Source organism: Eptesicus fuscus, chromosome 2, assembly GCF_027574615.1.
Source record: "Eptesicus fuscus isolate TK198812 chromosome 2, DD_ASM_mEF_20220401, whole genome shotgun sequence".
NCBI lineage: Eukaryota > Metazoa > Chordata > Mammalia > Chiroptera > Vespertilionidae > Eptesicus > Eptesicus fuscus.
In genome coordinates, this window is record NC_072474.1 from 70801760 (window position 1) to 70819943 (window position 18184).

An 18184-nucleotide genomic window follows, 5' to 3' on the forward strand; every position below is an offset into this window, starting at 1 on the left:
CCAGGTGTTAACGCAGTTCAGCAACCACAGTTATTGAGTTCTGGCTAAGAGAAGAATTCAGAGCCAAGACTCAAGTTTACTTAAAAAGTCACTGAGGTCAAAGAAGTGCGCCACAGAAGAAATGGGCTCAGGAAACAAGTTATAGCAAAAGAAGGGCCCTTAGAGCTTGGGTGGGGAGAGGGGGGAGAGAGAGAGGGAGAGAGATGGAGAGAGAGAGAGAGAGAGAGAGAGAGAGAGAGAGAGAGAGAGAGAGAGATCAGTCCTGGGAAAAGACAGACAGGGGTGGGGAAAGGAGAAAGGCAAGGGCGTGCTCCACAGAGAGAGTCACTCTGGGTCCTGCATCCTGAGGGCCTTTATCTGAAATCTCAGGGGAGGATCTCAATAGGATATTCATTAGCTTTCCTGGTGTGTCTCCATAGGGTCATGGTCACCGCTGGTTGGTCAGTGCTGAGGTGGTGGTAGTGCTGGGGGCATTGGTCATTGCAGCTGGTCCTGAGGTCAGCCAAGGCTTGCTTAGCCTGGTTTTGCTGTTTTTCTGGGTCTGGTGCGAGTCCAGAATTTCCCAGGCCCAGGGATTCATGCTTAAGGGCATGGTCTTACAAGGGCTTATAGTATTGACAGTTGCTGGGCACCCGGGGCTCTCATGCTGATGACCCACTGCACCTGTCCCGTCGTTCCTGCTCTACTCAGACCTATCTACCTGCCTACTACAAATCCACTTTTCAACTTAGCTTCCAGCTTCAGTAAGAAGGAGTCGGATGTATAATTGTTTGAAAAACAATTTAACATATTAATTTCAATGAGAGCTCTTTTAAAATATGTATAAACATTTGAAATATTTTAAACAGCCAGGATTAAGTAACAGATTGTTTATACTAAAATAAAGTGAATCTTTTATGTAAAACAGGGAGTCTTAAGGTGAGGGCCTGCAGGACTTTCAAAATGTATCAAATAAGCTTTCAGGAACAGGAGTGGAACTAAGAGAGAGAGGTGCCAACCAATATCAGCCATGTAGTGGGTGTGAGCTACAGTCTATTATAAATTTACAGCACTTGGGTATTCAGGAGGAACAAGACGTCACGATATTAAAACAAACCAAAGCAAGAAGTTTCTGTAAAAACCTTTATTTTCATCTTATTTGTAAAAACACATCCATAAACATTTAACTTCTCTATTCCAAGATAGAGAGAAACAATGCATAATTGGCATTGAACAAGGCATTATGCCTTACTAGGCAGACATAAAATGTCCAAGGGATATTTAGAACATTAGTTCCTTCAATAACAGAAATGTTGACCACATACTATGAAACTGTTTCAATAAATAACAACTGACATTCTTAACAGTATAAAAACAGATGTACACGGAACATTCCCCTACCTTCACTGTGGCCTATTTGCTCGAAACCCCCACTATTTATCTCCAGCCTTTATCACAGTGGGTGGAAAAATGTGTGGTCTCCCACCCACCCAGCCAACTGAAAATATTCGTTGAGTGAAGAACATTTAAAATGCATCATCATCAATTAAATAACAGGCTGAACCAGCTTTGATTTGACATAAAAATGACCATTTACAATAACAGTACAGCAAATTACCAAACACTTCCACGTCTTTAAATATTAGATAGAACTTTGAAAAATAAATACATTCACATGTAAATAAATAGGAGAACTCCCATAAGAAATAGTCAAACAAGTGAAACACAGGTAGCCTCGGGAGCTCTTTGTTTCTCTTCTTTCACTCCGATTCCACTTAGGATACAACAAGGAACCTGTCAGCTTCCTCCTTCTCCCTAGGTCAGTTGGTGCTGGCCCTGTGATGAGAAAATGGTTGCTGATTAGGACTCAGAAACATAACTGCTTAGCCCTGAACCAAATGGTTACCACCTGCACCCCGGCTGCCCTGTGTGGTAGGAAATGCCAGGCTACTGGATGCTGTTTAATGAGGAATAAGGGACCTGTGGCCACAATTGTATTATTAGCTTCAAAAAGCCAGGAAATAATGTTACATGAAAAAAAGTACATGCATAACATCACTTCAGCCTCATAGCAAACCCCATGAAGTAGATATTATTATTTCCCCCATATAACTGAGACTCAGAGAGATGAAATACTTTCTCCCTGGTACAGGAATAGTAAAAATAGCCTAGACATACATTTGGAGCCGAGGATCACTGCAAAGTCCCTGGTCATCACCACTAAGATTTAGAAGCCCATGTTGCCCGGAATTCAGGGAGTTCCACCTTTCCGTTCTAAAGCAGCCTAGATGAACAGTGTTGTTCCTTAATGGGCAGGGAGCATTTGAGATCATTGGCCAAATCCACCTAATCTTTTAGGAAGGCACATTCACCCACACGCATTTGAAAGGGGATGGAGGGGGACGGTGGTGGAGGGCACCGGAAATGTCCCGTGGCACCAGAGCACATTCATGACGGTGGTGGCAAATCTAATTGTGAAACTATGAGCTGTCACTCCTTCAGCTACACCCTGGGTTTCCCTGATAAGAGTTTTCAGGAGGCAGATGCCAATATCTGTCACGAATGACTCTAGTCACATAACTCACTTGTTTAACATCTTGTTCAGTATTTTCTTAACCAGGGGGGATGCGGGGTTGAGACAAACTTTCTGTCCATTCTTGAGAGTGGCTCTGCAGGCAGAAGGGAGAACCCACGTGAGACAGGAGGGCGGGCTAGGGTCAGGGTGGGGGCATCTGGACAGTAGGGGTTACAAGGAGCAGATCGTGGTGGCGCTTACATGACTTCAGTTTGGTCGCAGTGAGATCCTGGGGACGTCACCTGCACACTCTGGATGTTCTTGGGGTGAATTCCCTGCACGGTCTGCAAGCACTGGCAGCGCAGTTCAGTGACCACGGGCGCCGCTGCGGGGTCCACGGGCGCCGCTGCGGGGACAACAGGCTCGGTTAGCAGGGACCACAGGCTGGGTTAGCGGGATGCTCCCAATGGGCGCCCACCCACCCTCCCCCTTCTCCTCCTTGGGCTCCCAGGGCTCCATTCTCACCTGCAGCTTGCCGGCAGGCGGCGGCCAGGAGCAGGAGCAGGAGCGCGGCCCGGAGGAACCGGGGAGCGCGGGGTGCAGCGGCGGCGGTGGCGGTGCGGGCCATGGGGCTGAGCTCGGAGGATCGGTGCTGCGGTGCCTGGAGTGTGAGAGCTGGCAGGAGAGCTGGTGGAGCGAGGTCTGTGGCTCCCCGAGGCGGGCGAACCCCTTTTATCCATGCTCGAGGCGGAAAGCTAGCAACCCCAGGGCTTGGGAAATTCCCGGACCTGCAGTTCGTTCCAGGTCGCGGGGGGTGGGGGGTGGTGGTTGAGGGAGGAGGATCTGGGGTGCGGCCCCGCCTGGCCTCCCCAGGGACTTGGCGGACTCTGCGAGGTTCTCTTTCCGCCCAGTTCCCCAAAGCGGGAGCCAGTGGCTTAGTAAGAGCGGATGTCACTCATTAGCGGAGACAGGCACCCGTTGGGAACGTTAATCTAATAGCCACATTTCAAAAGAATGTGTGGAGGGGGAAACGACTGAATTTTCCCTGTTACGTACGCATAAATATCTTCTGGCTGGACGATTTTATTTTCCTTTGCACAAAGGCACTCTTAAAATAGCTCTGTCTTCTCAGATTATACAGAAGATTATACATAAAATTGTCCATCTGGTATTTTACACGCACAAATAAGTCACACTTTGTGTTATATCAGGGGTGAGGGGATGACCAGTGTCAAAAGTTTAACTCCGTGTTTAATCTAGGACAAAGTGTCCCAGTCCTATAGTTTCCCTTCTCTGTGAAATTCTGGAACTTCCAGAGAGATCTAGTAATCCCTGTGTACACCTCTTGTGCTTAGAGGGCGTTGATTAATCCATGAACTTGGAGCTGGTGGTTATTTTGGAGCTGCTGGGGGGAAGGGAAGGTTGCGTTGGGCTCAGGGGGTCCACAGTTTTTAGTTTTGCCCAACCCCACAAAAAAAGTCAAAGGGATCACAGCTGGTCTTTCCTTCTGTTTCTACAGTAAAGGCATCCTGATGATTCCAGCCATCTATAATTGCTTACATTCATTTCAATTATCTCTGAGCACCATCCAATATATTAGATTGGGGCATTATTCTGAGGCTTTTAAAAGAATGGATTTCAATATAAACTTTCTCTTTCCATTTACTTAAGATTTGTTTAAAACTTTTGTGGAAGTAGTAATGAGTAATTGCATTACAAATAATATAAACCAAAGGAAAAAGGAATGCCAACATTACAACAGAATATCAAGAAATAGATATAGGAAATGAAGAAATGTCCTCATGGAAATGTTCTTTATCACACTTAGTTATAACGCGCATGAAAACAGCATGATGACCCTGTTTTGTTGCTTCCTGTATAATGAAAGCAAATTTTAGGAAGTTGAGAGATGAGTTATAAATATACTATGAAATATGCTTAAATATTTCAACATTTTGAAATTTGTCAATACACTTTTTATGGTCCATATATGTCTCTTTTGTAAAAAGTTCCCTGTGTTTTTTGGGGAAAAAGGTGATTTATTAAGTGAAGTGTCTATATACATTGCTCAGGCCAAGTTGGTTGATCATGTTGCTTAACACTTCTATACTGTTGTTGATTCTTTATTGTTTTGCCTATTATTTAAAGAGGTTTGCTAGAATCTTTAACTATGGTCAAAGTTTCATCTATTGCTCCTTTTAGTTTCTCTCCATTTGCTTCATATATATTTTTTAAATTTTTAAAAATATATTTTTATTGATTTCAGAGAGGAAAGGAGAGGGAGAGGGAGATAGAAACATCAATGATGAGCGAGAACCATCGATCTCTCACAGTGGGGATCTAGTCCTCAACCTGGGCATCGAAACCTGACCTCCTGGTTCACATGTTGACCCTCAACCACTGAGCAATGCCGGCCTGCTTCATATATTTTAATAAATGGTATTAGATTCATAAACTTTTAGAATTATTTGTTTCTTATAAAATTGCCCCCTTTTTATTTTAAACCAGCTTTCTTTATCTCTAAGTCTACTTCTTTCTTTGTGTCCTAATATATTAATCAGGCTTTCATTAATACATAAATTAGCCAACATGTTAATAATTTATATCAATAATAGATTAATAATTACAAGTAATTAATACATTAGTACATCTATACTAGGTTTCTGTCAGTTTTAGCATGATATATCACTCAATTCTTTTAATTTCAAGCTATTTGAGATCTAATATTTAAAGGGTGACTGTTTATGCAGCATACATTTTTTGTCTTGTTTTTGTAGTCTGTATTTAAAAAGTAAAAAAAATTCAATTTTAATTGGAATGTTTGTTCCATTTAAATTACTTTAATTTTTACTATAGTTGGATTTCAGTCTACTGTCTTTCTATTCCATTTGTCCTGTCTTTTTAAAAATAAACTTCAAATTTGAATAATTTCAGATTTGTGAAAAATGTATAATTATAATTCATTTATCAAAGGTAGGTGATTAACATTGGTACATTGTTATTAATTAAATTTCACAAAGTTTCCATTGATGTCCTTTTCTTATTCTGGGATCCAGTCCAGCACACCATACTGTATTTAGTCACCATGTCTCCTTTGTCTCCTCGGATCTGTGACAGATTCTCAGTATTGTCTTGTTTTTCATGACTGACAGTTTCGGAGAATACTGATTTTGTAGAATGTTCCTCAGTTTGGCTTTTTATGATGATTTTCTGATGATCATACTGAGGTTATAGGTTTGGGGAAGAATATTATGGAGATGAAGTGCCCTCCTCTTCACATCATGTGCGGGAGTACATATATTCCCATAACACAACTGGTGATAATAATCTCGATCACACGGTTAAGGTGGTATCTGCCAAATTCTCCACTGTAACGATATTGTTTTTCCTTTTTTTCTAATCTCTTCTTTGGAAGTAAATCACAACACCTGGCCTCCACACACAGGAGGAAGGGAATTAAGTCCCACTTTCAGAAGGAGAGACACTACTTACATGATGTATGAGGCTTCTTCAACAAAGATTTGTCCCTTCTCTCTTGCACCACCTGTTGTTCTGCTCCTTTATTTCTTCACTTCTGTCACCTTTTGTAATATTCAGGTATTTCCTTATTTTCCATTGTATCCCCTTTTTAGATTTTTATATCCCAAGTTTTGCATTTCCTTTTGAGAGGTTGCCCTAAAAATGCTAATATATCTTGCCACATTACAACTTTCCTAAACTTAACACTTTTCTCTAACAATTGAAGAAATATATTATAAGTCCATTTATCTCCCTATCTGCCCTTTGTGTTACTTTGTCATGTATTTTACTTTAGAGTGTGTTTTACCTCCATAGATAATAATGGTTATTAATATTGTAAATAACACAAATTGTTTGAGTGTTTAGGAGGAATCCACTTTTTCATCTTTTGCGCCCACCCTCATTAAAAAGGAAAAATTGCATACTTGTTTGAACAACTACATACCAAAAGCATTTAATAGGAGCCTTGTTAAAATATTTATAAACATTCAGAAGTTTATAAAGTGCTAATTTTATATAATGAATTGATCAGTGCGAAAAACAGCTGAGTTTATGTAAAACTAGGCTTCTCAAGGTTGGTGGGGAAGGTAGTGTGTCAAATATTCCTTCATAAGTAAGAGAAATGTAGTGCCCTCCTCTAAGGAAAGGAACAGGCAGGAGTAGGCTTAAAGTTAAGCATGAACTACAACCCAACTGTACAACACCTTGGGCATCCAGCGGGGAACCAAAGGTCAAGAAGAATAAAACAAAACCTAAACATGTTATATTTTGCAAAACTTTTATTTTTATGCCATTTGTAAACATGTAACAGTAGTTTTAACTTCTCTGTTCTAAGACAAAGAGAGACATTGCATAATGACATTAAACAAGGCATTATGCCTTACAAGCAAGACATAAAATGTCCAAAGGAATCTTCAACATCAAGATGTTGACCGAGTAATAAAATAGTTTCAATAAATAACAAGTGACATTCTTTTAAACAAGTACAAAAACAGGTGTGCACACACTTTCCCTGACCCTAACATTGATCTATCTCATTGTCAAAATTGCTTAGATCCCCCCCTCCCGTACACCCCCCTCCACTTCCATCACAGTGCCTGGCACGTAATGGTCTCCCAATAAATATTAGTTTAATGAGACACTTAAAACCCCTCATCTTCAAATTAAATAACAATCAGAACTGAGTTATGTTTGATTAAACACATTCACATGTTTCACACCTTTAAATACTAACATTAAAATGTTAAAATACAAGCTTTGAAAATAAATACATATATAAATAAATAGATCTCTGGTTTAAAAAAACAACAAATACAGTAATCCCTTTCTAGCTGTCTGTGGAATCCAGCTGTTCCCGTCTTCATTTCAGTCCTGTAAGAGCAGGGACCTCCTTTCAGGAACTGCCACCATGAGCTTCTTTTCTCTCAGTTGGTGTTGTCCCTAAGGTGAGAAAAGGGGTATTGTTACAGGTGTTAACAGAAAGCCGCTCTTCCCTCACGGGGCCCCTGAGCTGGAGGAATGGCTGCACGCTGACCCTGGCCAAACCCTGCACCCAGAAGGCCCCACTGTGTCTTCTACCCTGCACAGCAGACAGCTTGCTCCTTTACTGAGGAAGTGAGACTGTGGACTCAACTTGATTATGTCATACTGGGCTAAAAATGTACGTGCATGACTCCACTTAATCCTCATACAGTACATTTTCCCCCGAGGCTCAAAGGGATTAAAAAACTTTCCCAGAGATTTTAGACTTGACCTTACGGTGGTCTTGCTGCAAAGTCCCTGCTCTTCACTGTTTAACTGCCCAGGCCCATGTTGTCTCAACCCAGAGGTTCCACTTTTCAGTGTGAAAAACAGCCAGATTTTAATGTAAAACTAGGTTTCTCAAGCTGGGTGTGGAGGGTAGAGTGTCAAATATTCCTTCACGAGGAAGAGAAACGGAAGGGAAGAAACAGGCAGGAGTAGGCTTAAAGTTAGGCATGATCACCCTGGGCATTCAGCAGGGACCCAAAAGATCAAGAAGAATAAAACAAAATTTAAATATGTTATAGTCCTTAATGGGTAAGAGGCCTTTAGCATCATTGGCTGAATCTATTTAGCCTTATAGGACTACCCATTCACCCACACCCATTTGAAAGGGGATGGAGGGGGACGGTGGTGGAGGGCACCAGAGCACATTCATGACGGTGGTGACAAATCTAATTGTAAAACAATGACTCGTCACTCCTTCAGCTAACCCTGGGCTTCCCTAATATAATTTTCAGAAGGCAGATGCCAATATCTGTCACAAATGACTCTAGTCACGTAACTCACTTTTTTAACAGCTTGTCCAGTATTTTCTTAACCAGGGGGGATGCGGGGTTGAGACAAACTTTCTGTCCATTCTTGAGAGTGGCTCTGCAGGCAGAAGGGAGAACCCACGTGAGACAGGAGGGCGGGCTAGGGTCAGGGTGGGGGCATCTGGACAGTGGAGGTGACAAGGATGGGGACAGCAGCAGAGCGTGGTGAACTTACATGACTTCTGTTTGGTCGCAGTGGGGTCCTGGGGACGTCACCTGCACACTCTGGATGATCTTGGGGTGAATTCCCTGCACGGTCTGCAAGCACTGGCAGCGCAGTTCAGTGACCACGGGCGCCGCTGCGGGGACAACAGGCTCGGTTAGCGGGGACCACAGGCTGGGTTAGCGGGATGCTCCCAATGGGCGCCCACCCGTCACCCCCCTTCTCCTCCTTGGGCTCCCAGGGCTCCAGTCTCACCTGCAGCTTGCCGGCAGGCGGCGGCCAGGAGCAGGAGCAGGAGCGCGGCCCGGAGGAACCGGGGAGCGCGGGCTGCGGCAGCGGCGGCGGTGGCGGTGCGGGCCATTGGGGCTGAGCTCGGAGGATCGGTGCTGCGGTGCCTGGAGTGTGAGAGCTGGCTGGAGAGCTGTTGGAGCGAGATCTGTGGCTCCCCGAGACGGGCGAACCCCTTTTATCCATGCTCGAGGCGGAAAGCTAGCAACCCCAGGGCTTGGGAAATTCCGGGGCTCGCACGTAGCTGTCCTGTCGGCACGGAAGGCGCGGCCCCGCCCCGGAGGTGCGAACTTGCCTGACGTCCCGAGGTGACTCTGCGGACTCTTCCAGGTTCCTTTTTTTGTCCAAATTCCCAAAGCGGGAGCGAGGCGCTGTCCCCCAGGAGCTGCTGCCTGCGAGGGTGACCGTGGGCGCCCAGTGACCCCAGTGCCCTGGGCGGGAGCCTCAGACCTTTAGACCCACGTGGAGGCTGAGCCACTTCTTCAGGGGAAGACAATGACTTCTCTCTAAGAAACTTCAGTTGTTGGGATTGAGGAGAAGAGGGGTATGGCAGCCTCTCTGACCTATCTAGCCTCCTTTTCTTTTTCTTTAATGTCAAATGTTATTTTTATTAAAATAGTTTACCAGTGCCCACAGGGTCTATTGATTCTCTGAAAATGAAACATGTTGAAGTTTGTTTCCTTACACTAATTTTTACCTGTATACCTATGCATTGTAAATATAACTGTTAAACAATAAGTCGCACATATTTCAAGTGAATACTATCCTGAATGTGGGCATACATATGCATCCTTACACCGCCAATAACCACAATCAAAATAATGAATATATCCATCACTCTTGAAAGTTTCCTATTAGCCTTTTATAATCTTCTTCCACTTCTTGTCCAGTTGCATTATGTTGAGGCAATAACTGATCTTTTTATCACTATATATCATTTTGCATCATTTGGAGCTCTTTACATATGATTAATGAAATTTACATTTTTGTCTGAGTTCTTCGCATAATTATGTTTTCTTTATATACTTTTGAAAATTTTCAATTATAGTTTACATTCAATATTTTTGTATTATCTTCAGATATACAGCATAGTGGTTAGAAAATTGAGTAATTTACAGTGTCTCCCCACCCCCTGTTTCAAGTACCCATCTGGGTCCATACATAATTATTGAGTATGATTGATTATATTCCCTATGCTGTAATTTATACCTCTGTAACTACCAATTTGTACTTCTTAATCTCTTAACCTTTTTCTCTGAGCCCTCTAACCCCCGCCCCTCTGACAACTGTCAGTCTGTTCTCTATGAGTCTGTTTCTATTTTGTTTGTTAATTTATTTTGTTCTTTAGATTCCACATATAAATAAAATCATATGGTATTTGTCAGTCCCTGACTGACTTATTTCACTTAGCATAATACTCTCTAGATCCACTCATACTGTCATAAAAGGTAAGATTTAATTATTTTTTATGGCCAAGTAGTATTCCGTTTTGTGTATATGCCACACCTTTTTTTACCTACTGGTCCAATAATGGGCACTTGGGTTGCTTCCAGATCTTGGCTATTGCATGTAATGCTGCAATGAACATAGGGGTGCATATATTCTTTCGAATTAGTGTTTCAGGTTTTTTCAGATATATTCTCAGAAGCAATTTGCTTGGTCATAAGGCAATTTCATTTTTTATTTTTTGAGGAACCACCACACAATTTTCCATAGCGGTTATACCCATATGCATTCCCACCAATGGTGAATTTGGGTTTTCAGTTTTCATTCGTCTCTGAAAGAAATGTACTCTTTAAAAATACATCTGTCATCTCAGATTAAACATAAGAATGTTTGTTTTATTCCTGGTGTCTTTGAGCTCAAATAAATCACACTTAGTGTCATGTTTTTCTTCATGGCACAGGGGAGTAGAACGAAGGGGCAAACCATTGAGAAGGTTAACTCAGAGTTTATTTGGGGATAACAGTGTTGTAATCCCTCAACTTCCCTCCTTTGAAATTCTTGGACTTTCCCAAATCTCCTCATTCAGGAGCAATCCTTTCTGTTGTACAGGAGGCTGTTTTCATTCCTGACAGTAATTGAAAAGCTATGAGGGCCTTGGTGGGCTCAGGAAGTCCACTTTTCTAGTGCTGTCCATGGACAGAAAAGACCATTGACACCAGAAAGAGACTTCTGCCATTACTCCTCTAGCAGCAAACAGATGTGTTCTTTGAAATATATAAATATTAAATTAGTAGTATGTTCCACTCCATGACATCTGAATCTGCCTGCCACCTGGGGTTCTTTCTTGAGAAATTGTCTTCAATGTATACTTCAAAAAAATTTTATTTTAAGTATTCATTTCAAAGAGAGAGGAAGGGAGAGAGAGACATCATCAATTTGTGGTCCCACTTATTTATGCATTCACTGGCTAATTCTTACATATGCCCTGATTGTTTCTTACATGTGCCCTGACTAGAGATTAAACCTGAAACCTTGGCACAGTATATTGGGATGACACTCCAACCAACTGAGCTACCCCAGTCAGGGTGCCTATCAATGTACTAATTTATATTTCTAAGAATTACAATAAAACATTTCAAAATCTGTGCATCTGAAGCCACCTCATTGGATACAGTTGGCCTTCCTTATTGCTGGTTCCACATCCTCAGATCAACAAACCTCAGATAGAAAAAATATATATTTCTAATGTTGCTGTCTTTGTTGACATGTACTGTATAGTTAGGTCTACCATGGTTGTGTCTGTACTGACATGTCAGGATTTTTTCTTGTTATTCCCTAAACAATACAGTATAACAACTATTTACATGGTATTTACATTGTATTAGGTAATATATTTAATCTAGAGATGATATAAAGAATATGGGATGATATATAAGGGTTATATGCAAATACTATGTCATTTTATAAAAGGTACTTGAGCATGGTGGAGAGGGCCTGACCTTGAACCAGTCCTCCACAAATATGGAGGGATGACTGTGATTCACTTTTCACCATCAATATCTCTTTTTGGATTAAATTGTAGATGGGTTAAGTTGCTTCTCCAGGGTGGATGCAGGCCTCTGGGATGGGCGAAATATTCTGCCAGTGCTGTGAGAAGGGCTACATGTGCAGAAAGCGGTCTGCCTCAGGAGCAGAGTTTGGGAAAGCTGTTAAGGCTAACCCCAGCCACACATTTACATGCCATCTAGCTATCTGACCATGGACAATTTATTTAACTTTCTCTGTGCTCTTGTTTTCCTTCTGTAAAAGAGAGCCAACGATAGTGCTCACCTTACAGGGTTGTTACGAGTAATAAATGTGCTAACATTTGTACAACATTAGCAAATATTAGTGCTATATAATATTTGTTAAGGAAACACAATAGAAGTAGTGTTTTTCAACTTTACTGTTTTGGACTAAATATTTATGTCCTCCAAAAATTCATATGTCAAAGCCCTACACCATTATAGTATTAGGTGATGGAGTTAGGGGAGGTAACTCGGTTTACATGAAGTCATGAGGACAGCATTATTGCATTTGTAAGAAGAGACAACCAGAGAACTTCTCTCTCTCTCTCTCTCTCTCTCCCTCTCTCTCTCTCTCTCTCTGTCTCTTTCTCTCTCTCTCTCCCTCTCTCTCTCCCTCTCTCCTCCCCCCTTGTGAGAACACAGCAAGAAGACCTGCAAACTAGGAAGAAGGTTCTTACCAGATACTAAGTCTGCAGACACTTTGATCTTAGACTTCCCAGTCTCCAGAACTGTGAGAAATTAATGTTTGTTTTCACCCAGCATATCGTGTTTTGCTATTGCAGCCTGAACTGATTAAGACACTATGTTAAACAGAAGCACTCTAGGGTGAATCTTTACACAAACACTAAAAAATTTTAAAGTAAACATCTTTTCATTTACTTTTTAAAAATTTCAGCATTAGGCTTTTAAAAAAGCAATGCACCTATATTCTTTGGGGATCTTAGAGTAGATTTTTAAAAGTCAAGGCTGGTTTAAAATTTTAGTTTCAATCATGTCCCATATAAAATAAAAAGAAAATTCTCACCAATCTACTTCTGGGAAAATATTTGCTGCAGGCATTAACAGCTGGCTGCCCAGAAATAGAAAGTATTATCTGTAATTATTCCCAGACCCAACCCACAGTATTGACGTAAACAAGTACTCAGAAATAGTACAATTTCAATTTATCTACAGTAGCAGCCAAAAGGATGAGACATGCCAAAAATCATTACCTACAGAATTACTCACAATGCGACTCCTAGAACTTGTTTAACCAAAATCATTTGCTTTCAGAAAGGAAGTAAAAAATTTTTTCTCCTTTCATAACATCTCATTTCCATGATTTAATTTATGACAACCCCATACTAAGGAAATTTTAAGAGCACTAATGCTATGAAGCCTACTTTTTTTTTTTTTTAACATGTGCTGAATGCCACTTTTATATGCAGAAGCTATAAATTCACGCAATCACTAACCCAACAAAGTTACTTCTAAATTAGAAGCTCAAGTTATTAGGTTTCATTCTACCCTATACTTTTTATTGTACTGTTCAGATTTGACTACCACAATGTAATATGCCCTCAAAACCTAGGGTCACTGTTGCATGTTGAGCCATCAAGAATGTTGCACATTGAGCTGGTATGGCTCAGTGGTTGAGCATCGACCTATTAACCAGGAGGTCATGGTTCGATTCCTAGTCAGGGCATATGCCCGGGTTGCGGGCTCAGTCCCCAGTGTGGGGCATACAGGTGGCAGCTGATCAATGATTCTCTCTCATCATTGATGTTTCTATCTCTCTCTCCCTCTCCCTTCCTCTCTGAAAACAATAAAACTATATTAAAAAAAAAAAAAAAAGAATGAATAGGTATGTCTGGCTCTGCTTTATCCTGGCTTGCCTTGAGAACTTTGTTGACTTAAATACCAGCTCTCCCTCCCCATTTCTAAGAGCGATAGTTTGTTGTATAATGGTTCTGCTTTGGAGGGAGAAAATGAAGATGCCTTAACATGTCACTAGATCTCAAGATCATTCGTCTCTCTGTCTAAGAGCACTCAGTTAATTATCATTGTTAACTTCCTCTTCCAATCTCCACTACATCTGCTATTTCTACCTGTCTGACACCTACCCTTCCACCTTCTTAAAACAGAACTCTGGTTTTCCTTTGGAAATGCTCACCTCTGCTCTTATCAATCCATGGGGTTAAGGTAAGATGACTTCAATTCTGAACTCAGGAGGGGAAGTCTGTGACCCTAAGGCAGCCTTGGTCCCTCCTTCCTGCCTACACGCTTTCCCAGGCCAATATGGGTTCAAAGTGAAGTCAATAAGTTCAGATTGGTGGATTCAGAGACAATGCCAATTGTGTAGGAATGATGGGAATCGACAGGCTCTTGCTTCTTGCTGGGATTACTAAAGTGGTCAGATAGAAACCCGGAGTCTTGCCATTGCTTAGGGAGAGCCTGCCTGAGAACTGTGTTGTCATAGAGAAAGCACAGACCTGGCCTGTACAAACATAGGATAATTGGGGACATTGTTTGCACATAGCTTTGTCCTACCTAATCCTTTAACTTTCCTTGTTTTTTGGCAATGGGTTATCTTTTCTTATAAATCCAGTTTGAGGCATGTTTCCATCAGTCACTGTTAAAGAGCCCTGAAAAACATATTTCATTTTTCATACTGCAGCTAAAATTATCTTTCTACCACAGATTGATTTCTTCACTATTTCAATCCTTCCTTTCCTTCTTTTCTCTATCTATTCATTTACAAATTAGCATTTATGAGTTTGGGATCTAGTTTGGTTTTAGGAAAAAAAAAAAGCTCTAAGATGCATTCAACGACCACCAAACAGTCTAATGGGAAAGGCAGACGTATAAACAGAAAGTTGTAAAGTAGCCTGATAAATCCCATGATGGCTATACCCAGGATCTGAAAGAGCACAGAGGTGAGATACCTAACCTTGTTTCTCAATGAAGTGGGTCGAACTCTTAGAGAAGAGCTTTAGAGAAATTTCTGTGGAGGTTTCTCCTGAGTTGAGTCCTAAAGGATAGATGAGATCTTCCTAGGTGAATGGGGAGATTGATGTGTGTGTGTGTGGGGGGGGGGGGGAACATTTCAGAAGGAGATGACCAAATGAGCAAAAGCATAGAGGATAGAATGAGCATAGTGTCTACTAGGAGTCGCTGCCATTTCGTATATCTGAAGCTTAACCTGTGAGGCAGATGGGGGGGAAGACAGGAGGCAGGACCTAGTCACTGAAGGCTGTGTGGACCCTGTCTGTTCTGAATCAGAGACCAGTTCAGATGTTACTTCCAGAACTGGAATGCTCTTAAATCCACCTCAAGGTGTTTCTGTGACTCCATGTGCAGAAATTTACCACTTACTAAGTGGTGTGTGGGAGGCTCAGAGTAAATAACAGACTTGGTATATGGCAAAAATGAGGACATAGTGGACATTCAAATCCATAGACCTTTACTAAGCACCAACTATGTACAAGGTGCTATGACAGATTTTATAAGACATGCAAAATTGAATAAACTCCAAACTCTTGACATTCTTTAATATCCATCCTATATACTCCCTATACGTGTTAGCTAACTTCTGTTAACTAACTTCTGTAATAAGGATTCTGATGATTTGAGCAATTTTCAGTTATTTAAAATCATTTCAAGTTATACTAAGCATCATTAGAAAATATTGGCTTTGGACAATTTTTAAAGGATTTTTAAAAATTGCTCTAAATTAGGTTTTCACCTCTATCTTCTTGAAATTGTTTTCTAAATGTTTATGGAAGCAACTCTGATTAAATAAATACTACCATGATTATATACTCAAACAGCAAACAACAGTGGTATGACAAATTTACAAAAGTGAACTAAACACAGGAAAAAGGGAAACTTCTCCAAGGAAATAGTGTTTGTTATAAGAAGACGTTTTTGGAGAATAAAAACATCATGATGATTTTGGTTTTATTGAAGCAAAATTGAGGAAGTCAGTAAATGAGTATATAAACCAGTAATAAAAATGTCATATGAATACAATGTCACAATATGAATATAAGCTAGAAGAATTATGAATAAAGAATCAATAACTTGATTTTTGAATGTCGTTCAATAGTACATTTTCTAATGTTCTGTACTATATATTCACATATATTTATATATCAGAAATATTTTTATTTTTGTTTTTATTCTTCTTGACTCTGTCCATTTGTACATGCATTTTTTTTTCTTGGTGGTTGTATATTTATTCATTCACCAGTTCATGGACATTTGGGTACCCAGTATTTTAACAATTACAAATAAGGCTGCTATAAAAAATAGCCTACAGGTCTTTGTTTGGATATATCTTTTCATTACTTTTGGGCAATGCTCAACCACTGAGTCACATCGGCCAGGCTGTGTCTCTATTTTTAAAAAAAAATTTAAAAATGCATGTACATAAGCCAGTCAGAGAAAGATAAATATCACATGATCTCACTCATTTATGGAATATAATGAACAACATAAACTGATACACAAAAACAGATCCAGAGACAGAGAAGCATCCATCATACCATCAAACCTCAGAGGGAAGGTAGGGGAGGGTGAGGGTAGGGGAGAGAAATCAACCAAAGAACTTGCATGCATGCATATAAGCCTAACCAATGGACACAGAAAACAGGGGGCTGAGGGCATGAGTGGCGGGGTGGCGGGAGGTAATGGGGAGATAAGGACACATATGTAATACCTTAATCAATAAAGAAATTAAAAAGAATACAGTGCAACTGGAATTCACATCTACTGTTGCTGGAATGTAAGATGTTTCAACCACTTTAGAAAATAGTTTGGCAGTTATAAAGTTAAACAAATATTTATTACTTGAACTTTCAATCCCATTTCTAGGTATTTGCCCAAAACAATAAAGACATATTTTTTAAAAATTTGAAAAAAAATTAGCATCTACTATGTTTGACATTTTCCTAGAATGTAAACATACTGGGTGAGGAGAGGGGAGGTAGAGTTTGCTCCTCTAGAGGAACAGATCAGAAACACAAGCAAATAATTACAATAGATTTTAGAGTGAGATTTGATGGAGGTTGGGATATGGTACTTTGGAACTGTGGAACAGAAGACAGATTAGCGAACACTGTTGATGACTAAGATTTGATAGTCCTAACTCTGTTTATGCTTGGTGATTCCTTTGCTTTCAAGTTTTGCTGCCAACCACACAAAACTGGACACGGGTATAATCCCTTTGTTGAGTCTGACTCGGTGAAGAAATAAATAATTGACATGGTTATATACTATGTTTATTTATTCTTATCTTTTTACACTACAAAGGAAGTTAAGACAGCCTCTCAATTTCCAGATACTCTGTACACTTTATCGTCTTATAAACATTGTGGTTGACAAGCCTTTCTGGCTTTTAACTTTGATTCTTTTGGGAAATGTGGTTTACATTCATTTTGCTAAATTTTTCTTTACTGACTGTAGCACTGGGTTGTGGTTCTGCTGAAGAAATAATCGTGTCTGTAGTGCGGTTAGTGGGTTGTGTGTTAGCTCAGGGATTGTGGCCGTTGCTGTTTGATAATGATATGTGTTCTGAGGATAAAGTACCAAAGGAAAGGAGGGAGAGTAACATTTCCTAGGTCCCAATTCTGGGTCAGGTGAAGTGCCTGAGCATTTCATAATGTAACTTTAATAATTGGTAATGACACTAATACTATGAAGTTGGTATCATTATTCTCACTTTCTAGAAGCGGAAAGTCAGGTAGAGATCCTCAAAGGTACAGTTAAAGTTCAAACTCAAAACTGACTCAGAAGCTCATTGGCTCCAAGCCAGTCTTTCTCTGGACAAGGAAAGAAGGGATTGAGGAATCTTATTTCTAATGAGTGCATTTCATTTTTTAAAACCTCCTAGAAAACAATGCACTTTAAAAAATATTTAATCTAGTTTATACTAGGTACCAAACAGAAATGTGGGGGCAATGACAACTACTAGCCCCAGAGTGTTGACAGCCCAGAGACTATCCTACATATTGTGCCACTTGAACTCCAAACACTTCACCCTATGGAGTGCCCAGAGACGTCCAATACTAGGCCAGGATCTGATAATCAGACTGAAGGTAGATGATAGGCAGGGTGTGTAAAGGGCCTAGTTGCTCTAGCTCTATAGACTTTCTAAGCATCTTGGATGGCACTAACAAGGACATCAGCCATCAAAGAGTGGCTCTGTCATCAAGAAACTAGAACAGTGTTTTTAAACAACTCATGATGCATTAGTAGGTCCTAAAATCAATTTTGTGGGTTTTAATTAGTTTTTAAAAATATAATGGAATTAAATACAATAGGATAGAATAAAAAGAGAATCTATATATACAAAAGCCTAATATGCTAAGTGTCTGACCGATTGGTTGAC

General features: G+C 40.5%; 2 protein-coding genes across 3 annotated transcripts; both read right to left on the bottom strand.

Annotated features, from left to right (window-relative positions):
* Nucleotides 1-1108: 1108 nt before the first annotated feature.
* LOC129151883 (growth-regulated protein homolog gamma-like) lies at nt 1109-3214 on the bottom strand. 2 transcript variants are annotated; one of them, XM_054728365.1, is made up of 4 exons: nt 3020-3214; nt 2756-2879; nt 2565-2648; nt 1109-1815 (listed from the first exon to the last, which is right to left on the bottom strand). In XM_054728365.1, the coding sequence occupies exons 1-4, from the start codon at nt 3120-3122 to the stop codon at nt 1800-1802; spliced, it is 327 nt and encodes a 108-aa protein (XP_054584340.1). In that variant the 5' UTR covers nt 3123-3214; the 3' UTR covers nt 1109-1799. The 2 variants fall into 2 exon arrangements, with proteins under 2 accessions (XP_054584340.1, XP_054584333.1); XM_054728358.1 differs by having other exon boundaries at nt 2756-2900.
* Nucleotides 3215-6774: 3560 nt separating this feature from the next.
* Nucleotides 6775-8964, bottom strand: LOC103288017 (growth-regulated protein homolog gamma-like). Its single transcript, XM_054728380.1, has 4 exons — nt 8768-8964; nt 8525-8648; nt 8324-8407; nt 6775-7453 (listed from the first exon to the last, which is right to left on the bottom strand). The coding sequence occupies exons 1-4, from the start codon at nt 8871-8873 to the stop codon at nt 7438-7440; spliced, it is 330 nt and encodes a 109-aa protein (XP_054584355.1). The 5' UTR covers nt 8874-8964; the 3' UTR covers nt 6775-7437.
* Between the last annotated feature and the right edge of the window lie 9220 nt (nt 8965-18184).